The 8,034-nt window shown below is 44.7% G+C and overlaps 1 protein-coding gene across 1 annotated transcript; it reads left to right on the top strand.

Moving 5' to 3' along the window:
* Positions 1-5,018: 5,018 nt before the first annotated feature.
* LOC129665293 (paraneoplastic antigen Ma6F-like) lies at positions 5,019-7,304 on the top strand. Its single transcript, XM_055591856.1, has one exon. It carries the CDS (start codon positions 5,029-5,031, stop codon positions 7,204-7,206), a length of 2,178 nt encoding a protein of 725 aa, XP_055447831.1. The 5' UTR covers positions 5,019-5,028; the 3' UTR covers positions 7,207-7,304.
* The last annotated feature ends 730 nt before the right edge of the window (positions 7,305-8,034 follow it).

Raw genomic sequence — 8,034 nt, forward strand, 5'->3', positions numbered from 1 at the left:
ATATATATATATATATATATATATATATATATATATATATATATATAAACAATGCCAAAAAAAGTATGAATAAAATTTATAAGTTTCTTCACAGCAAAGGAAACTTCAGAAGCTATCTTTCAGACAGGGAGCTAATATCCAGAATTCAAAAAGAATGGCAAAAGTTAAACAGACAAACAAATGCCCTGACAACAAATTGATAAATTGGCTAGTGAAGTGAATAAACAGTTCTCAAAAAAATGACCAATAAGTATTTTTAAAAATCATTTATCATCCCTAGTCATTCGTGATATACAAATTAAAATTACTTTGAAATTTCACTTAACTCCAGTTAGAATGCCTACCATAAAGAAATTTGACAACAAATGCTTGTGGGGATGACTGGGTGGGAAGGGACCCTTATTTACTGCTGGTTAGTGTTCAAACTAGTAGAGCTATTATGGAAATCAGTATAGCAGTTTTTCCAGAACATTAAATATATAACTACTGTAATATGACACAGCACTGCCACTCCTGGACTCCATATCCTACTTCAGACATACTTGCACATCTATGTTTATTGATGCTGTATATCATCACAGCATGGAAAAGGAAATAGTATAGATGTTCATTAACAGATGAATGGATACACAATGGAATTCTGTATCACTGTAAGAAAAAAATGAAAAATTTAGGACAACAGTTGGATTTGGAAAGTATAATATTAAGTTATGTGACTCAAACCTAGAAAGTTAAAAACTGTATTTTCTCTCATATTCAGTACCTAACCTATACCATATACATGTAACATATAAATGTAAAGTATAAACATAGATCAAAACCTAAAAACAACAACTAGAAAGTAAATCATAAGAGGGTAAAAATAGGTTATAAGAAGGGTGAGGTATGCAGCATAGAAGAGGAAAAGAGACTAATAGGAGGTTACAAGGGTAGATTTGAATGGCTGGAGGGAGGAGAATATTCTAAAACACACTTGTGTTTAAAAATTCCATAATCATTTATATGGTAGTAATGTAATAATTTGTATGGTAATTTACAAAGCAATAAAATATTTTAAAATATATCTTTAAGAACACAAATCAAGCTTATAATAATTTTCAAAAATAATTTCAGCAAAGAAAAGTATTGAAAAGAACCAGTTGTGAGTTAGGTGTAGTGGCATATGCCTGTAGACTCAGTACCCCAGAGCCCAAGATTAAAGGATAGCTGTAATTTCTTGGCCATGCTAGGAAACATAGTAATTTACAGGACATCTTAGGGGTATAGGCTAAGAGTATACCTAAAACAATCCATCCCGTCAAAGATTAAATAATTATGAATCCATAGTTGAAAAAAATTACTATGGTCTAATTTTCAGATTGTAAATCACAGAAAAAAAAAGTCCTGAATGTAGATGAAGAGAAATTATCCATTCTGTAAAGTTAAGAGACAAGATATTTAAACACAAAAAGAAGAGAAAAATAAAAAATGAAAATAACAGAGCTGTGATGTGCTGTGGGGAGATAGAAGGTCTAATTAATGTGTATAAGGGATCACAGGAGAGAGGGGAAAATACAAGGAGGATAAAATTCTCGAGGAAAAGTAGCCCAGGTCTGATGGTACGAGCTGGTTAATACAGCTCCTCTGGGGTTGAGGCCGAAGGATCCAAAGTTCAGCAAGGGTGAAAAAATCAAACAACAACAAAAAACCCCTAAAACTTCTGTTTTCTATTAGAGCCAATTAAAAGACTCCAATGGGGTGGTAGTAAGGGATGCACAATAATACAATATGCAAACAGTATGTCTAAGAAGATGGAAATTGAATTTTTTCTTTATTGGGACTCCTGAGAATTGAACATAGGACCTTGTTCATGGGAAATAAGCTATGCTTTTGAGCTCGTTTATCTATCTATCTATTTATTTATTTATTTATTTATTTATTTATTTATTTATTTAATCACAGTCTTTCTAAATTGTACAGTCCGGCTTTGACTAATTTAACCCAGACTCCCTGGTACATAGAATTGTAGGTTTGTGTCATCATGCCTGGCAATGAATAACTTTTTAAAATTCCTTTTTGGTTTTCTCAGACAGTGTCACGTAGTCAAAGCTTGTCTCAAACTCTTTTTGTAGCTGAGAATTACCCTGAACTCCTAATCTTCCTTACTCTACTTCTTTACTTCCTCCAAGTGCTGATCTGATTAGTCTCTAACACCATGCAACTCTCGGCTTTGTGCTCTGTTGAGGATCAAACCTGGGGCTTCATGAAAGTCACGTTAAAACATGACATTAATAATAGAAAAGAAAAACTAAAATTTATCAACTAAAATTAAATGTTATTATGATATGTGGGCAAATTTAATGGGAACACATAAAATACATGTTTTTCCACTGAGTAAGAAAGCTTCAAGATCGATTATGAGAAACTCATGACGTAAAGCCGCTTTTTTTACACTTCCGCCTAAACGACCAGTTGGAGAAAGGACCAATGAGTGTGCCCGTTGCTTTTGAATATCTCAAACTTTGCCCTATCAAGCCTTCACATTGGTGTATATGTTTCTGTTAACAATGGCTCCACCTCCAGAAGCTCTTGATCCAATCACTTGCCACAGAGTGTTCTAGAATTTCCTTCGAGATGGCGAGGTGGTTTCTAGGAGAAACAAAGGTTTCTGAGAGCTCGTCGAGCCGTTGAGAGCGCCACATGTCCCGTCGACTGCTCCGCTGAGGCGACTTCGGAAGTTTGTGCTTGGAACTCCTGAGGAGAGCAGAGTTGGAGAAAGTGAACAGCCAGGTAGTTGTTTCTGGGGCTCAAGCAGGGTGCTCCGTGGCTGCCGGAGTGGGGTATAGCGAGGGCATGCCGGGGCCTCTGCTCGGCACTCCTGAGTAAGGCCTAGAGAGTCCGGTCTAATCTAGTTGCTTGAGGCCAGATGGTGGAGAAGTGGAGGTTGCTTGGGTGGAACACAGGAGGCTTCGTAGTGGTAGCCACTATCTGAAGGCTGTGTGAGGGGTTAGGAGGGAAACTTTCAGGCACAGGCGACCTCCCAGGGCAGTAGTGAGGTGAGGCCGCTTAGGCCTCGGGTGCAGGTGTTTGGGTGGACTGTGTGCCACGGGGTCCTGGTGTGCGTGTGTCTGTGTGTAGGTGGTTAGCTATGGACCGTTGGATGCGGTATGGCGGGAAGAGGCTAAGCTACTGCGGAAATGGTGAACGCGGCCCAGACTCCATACTCTGGAGAAGGCGTGGCAAGCACAGTCGAGTTTTCGTTTTAGCTGAGTAACGTCTGTTGGTTTGTTGAGGGTGGGGAGGGCTGCCTTTGGCGCCCAAAATGGTGGACAGCCTCAGCATGGAGGGAAGGGAGAGGACAGGGCAGGAGTCCTGCAGAATGATAGGAGAGGGCTCCTACTTTTGGGTGGACTGGGAAAGAAATGAATGACTACAGGTTTTATGGTTTAAGGAGGCATGAGGAGACAAATAATATTTAAGCACGTGGGGACTCCCTGCCTTCTGGTCTAAAGAAGCTTGCTGCTGGCTGAGTGCGTTTGTGTGTCGTCATGTGGCAGGACCTTTGTGGCTGGCAGGTTGGCAGAGTTGAATGGTGGTTCGCACATGCGTGCGTGCGTGCGTGCGTGTGTGTGTGGGGGGGGGGGCTTAGGTTGGAGGAGATGCAGAAGGCAAGGCTGCAGGCTTCCTGGGATGAATGTGATGAACCCGTGGGTGGAGACGGGTAGTGCTGCGCTGTTCTGGTGCTCTGCACTTAAGATTGCAAAGGTTGCACAATCCCACAGATCCCTTTTGTGGAAGGTAGTTAGTTACATGAATATCAGTGCAGTACATTGTACAGTTTCCTAGATAGACTGTATGTGTGTTGTGCAACAAATATTAAAAAAATTTACAAGCTTTAGGTAGTAATGTGGACCTTTACCCGCAGATATTCAAAAGGCTGAGGGCGAGAGGATCACTCGAGGCTAGGAATTGTATCCTGGGAAAATACCAAGTACTTAAAAGGATTGCTGTGAGTATACAATAATTTTGGACCACATGACAATTCTATTTGAAATTAATAATGTCTAATTTTTGTAGTGTTGACAATAGAACAGCTGGCAAACTGTTAATGGGTAAATATTTGGAATTCTATAGGTCAAAGAAAATATGATTTGTATGTTGTAGGTAGAAAATATTTCAAATTCAATAGTAAAAAACTTCAGTTTACAAAATTAGGAGCGACACTAAAGAAGGGATCATCAAAAATCATTTTGATATATTTTTATTAGAACAGAACACATATAAGCTGACAAGATGACTGAGAAAGTAAAGGCTTCTGACAACTTGAGCTTATTCCCAAGGCTGAGCAGGTGGAGGTTTAGCACTGATTGCTGAAAGTTCTCTTTGGATCTCTACACGGCATTTGATGAGACACATAGACTTGCACACATAAAAAGTGCTTACATACACTACTACCTTTTAAAAATGTAATAAAAAGTAAAGAACATAATACTTTAAGACAGTGACCAAAGGCTCTATTTAACTAGAGCCAGGACCAGGGTGAATTTAATTTAAAATGAGTCAAATGAAGAAATGTTATACATAGTGTAGAAATCAACAACAGAAAATATATACAAACAACACAGATGTCCCTCAAAAGAGTTGTAAAATTGGTAAAAACTACTGATCTGTATTAAAAACAAAAACTAGTGTCAGGAATGAAAAGGAGACTATGGCAGGCTATGGAGTCATTAAAAAAGGAGAATGGAATATTAAGTGTGGCTTTATACCAGAGCATGAAAGCATAGAATTTGTAAGTTCTTGGGGAGATAGAACATACTAGATCTGCCACAAGGTAAAATATGAAATATAACTAGCCCTGTATATTATAAATGGATTTAATTTGTCAAAATTTTTTTAAATCAAGCAAAATGGACAAGGAGTAGGACTGGCCTACACTTTATGGGAAAGCTTGGTGGGGCCTGGATTGCCTGACACTAACATGCCCTTTTTTCCTCACTCACAGACCAAGGAGGAGACTGCTACCTCCAGACACATCCCTGTGTGGTCATGTTCCCTTCTAACTTCAGTGCTGCTGCAGCACTGGTGATTCTGCAGGACTGGTGTGGGTGCTTGGGTGTCAATGTCCAGCGCTCCCTGCTTATCCTGGGCATCCCCGACGACTGTGGGGAAGAAGAATTCCAGGAAGCTGTACAGGCTGCCCTCAGGCCCCTGGGCAGGTACCAAGTGCTTGGCAGACTTTTCAGAAGGGAGATTGGGGCACAGGTCGCCTTGGTTGAGTTCACTGACAATTTAAATCAAAGTTTGATCCCCCAGCAAATACCAAACAACAGGGGCCCCTGGACTGTGGTCTCCCTGCCTCCTGTCCCTGATGTGGAGTTAGAGAGTGCCTTCAGTTCCCCTGCACAGGCTCAGGGGGACGCTTTGGAAAGGGCTTCAGGCAGGGCAGGAACTTCAGCTGGGGCAGGGGCTGCAGCTGGGGGAGACTTAGAGGCAGGAGCGGGCGGTGAGGCAGGAGGAAGAGCCGAGGAAGAAGCTGCAGGTGAGGCAAGAGTGTCAGATGAGGAAGAAACAGAGGGTAAGGAAGGAGCAGGAGAAGTAGGAGGAGGGACTGCGGCTCCTGCCTCCTTCCTACAGGGGGAAGGAGTTGCAGATGAGGAAGAGGCAGAAGATGAAGGAGTTCCAGGGGAGGCAGAGGTTGTGTATGAGGCAGGAGTTGTAGATGAAGGAGGACATTTAGATGAGGGGCCTATGAATGAGGAAGAGGATATAGTTGAAGCAGGGCCTGTAAGAGTGTATGATGAGGAAGGAGCTGGAGGTGATATGGGGATTGCAGGTGTTATAGGAGCTATAGGTTGGGCAGGAGTTGCAGGTGAGGTGGGGGCTGCCGGAGAAGGAGGAGTTTTAGAGGCAGAGGCAGGTGAAGAGGGGTCTGCAGGAGATGAAGCATCTGGGAGTTATGACAGCTCTTCAGGGGATGATGGATATGTGGATGATGGAGGAGAGGTGGAGGGAGAAGGAGCTAGGGGTGAGGAGGATGAGGCAGGAGCTATAGGGGAAGCAAGAACATCAGATGAGGAGGGAGCTGCCGGTGACATGGGAGTTGCAGGCTTTATAGGAGCTGTAGGATTGGCAGGAGCTGCAGGTGAGGGTGAGGAAGGGGCCTTTGACATGGCAGCAGAGGCACACAGGGCTGGAGCCTGGTCCCAGCAGTGGAGCCAAGACCTGCAGCCCATCCTGGAAAACATGGCCTACCAGGAGCTGAGACACTTCTCCGGGATGGAAGAGCCTGGTTCTGGGGGTGAGTCTTTGGAGAGCTGGCTGGACCATGCCAATGACATGCTGTACCTATGGCGCCACATATCCGAGAGGGAGAGGAGGAGGAGGCTGGTGGAGAGCTTGGAGGGGCCTGCCCTGGATCTCCTGTGTGAGCTTTTGGAAGAGCATCCTGACACATCTGTGCAGGACTGCCTGGCTGCACTGGTGCAGGTATTTGGTAACAGGGACACCATGACAGCGTGGCTGAACTTCCTGACTTGCTCCCAGCGGCCTGAGGAGACCCTCTTTGCCTATGTGATGCGCCTGGAAGTTCTGCTGCAGATGGCCTTGGAGAAGGGGGCCATCCAGCCTGCAATGGTGGATCAGACCAGGGCCCGGCAGGTGCTGATGCGGGCTCGGCCCAACCAGATGCTGCAGAACAACCTGAGGAGGATGCACCTGGAGAGGCGACTACCCGGCTTTGGGGAGCTGCTCAGGCTCATTAGGGAGACTGAGGCATGGGAGACAGCTCTGTCTGAAAATATGATGCTCCAAGAAGGGGAAGTGGAGTACTTGCATGGTGGGGAGCTGGATGTGGGCCAGGCTTCCCTGGTCAGTGCTGGGGTTGCTGAGCTGGCCCCTGCTGTTAGAGAGGCCTTCCCAGCCGGTGAAGATGCTGCGCAGGTTGTTGCTGCTGCTCTTGAACAAGCTGCTGGGGCTGCTCCTGATGATGGTGCTCCAAAGCCAGGTCCTGACTCTGGTGAGGCCCAGGTCTTCCCGGTCAACCAGAGAGATGAGAATCTGTCGGGCCCTGCTGGTTCAGGCCAGGCAGGGCTTACTGAGAGCCTAGGTGTGCCTGAGAGCTTAGCCCATGCAGGAGAGCAAGAAGTAGATGTGCTGAAAGAAGAGTCAGAAAATGAGGATGAGGCATGGGAGTCTAGTCACCCCAAATCCTTCCTTGGTAAATAGGCTCAGAAGTCCTAAGGGCTTACTCTTACCAGAGGCAGGCATGGTAGTAAGCCCAGGGCCTGTACTTTATCCTAAAGGTAGAGCAGGACCCAGAAAAAGTTTTTTCCCAGCCTTAAACCAGCTTCTTCCCTCTGCTCCCCAAGGGGTCATGGCCACCACACCACTACCACCTCCCAATTGAGTTATTGAGGTGTCCACATTTGCCACCAAATGGAGTGTGGAAAGATACCCTTTCCCGTAAATAATGTCACCTCCATATCTTGCCCTACACTATTCTGGCTTGGTTTGCCTGAAACAGATTGCTGAGTGCCCAGCTCCAAAACTATCCTGAGAATCCATCAGTCTTAGTCTGGATGATGTGGAAAAGAGGCCATCCCAACATTTCCAGCTACCTTGTTCTTCCAACATGGGCATCCCACCCTCTCTGATCTGCAGTCCTCAGGCAGGTTGCTCTATGCCACAGAATTGTCATTGTATGCTTCATACAAGAATGAGCATTCACCTTCACACACTTCCCCTCATCCACTGGTTTTGTGCAAAGCCACAAGATACATAAACCTGGGCAAGGGAGTTTCTGGCCACCCACTCAACCACTTACACACACATGTGCAGGGAGCCACCGTTCTAGTCAAGCTTTTCCTGCACATGTTGTGAGCTACTTGTCTACCTTCTTAGTGTGAACATAGGTGGGCCACTGGGCTTAGGCTTATTATTTTCCAGATATGTGCATTATCTGAGCAGGTTTTCAGAGACCCCCAAATCAAGCATCAGGAGCCAATGAGAAGAACACAAGACAAGGGACTGGTGATGCTCACTTTGTGACTGTTA

The sequence above is a fragment of the Psammomys obesus genome, unplaced genomic scaffold (assembly GCF_907164565.1).
Source record: "Psammomys obesus unplaced genomic scaffold, mPsaObe1.curated_primary_1811, whole genome shotgun sequence".
In the NCBI taxonomy this organism is placed as follows: Eukaryota; Metazoa; Chordata; class Mammalia; order Rodentia; family Muridae; genus Psammomys; species Psammomys obesus.

What these genes read in the sequence shown, in the direction of transcription:
- LOC129665293 (XM_055591856.1), top strand. Translation starts at nt 5,029, where the DNA reads ATGTTCCCTTCTAACTTCAGTGCTGCTGCAGCACTGGTGATTCTGCAG.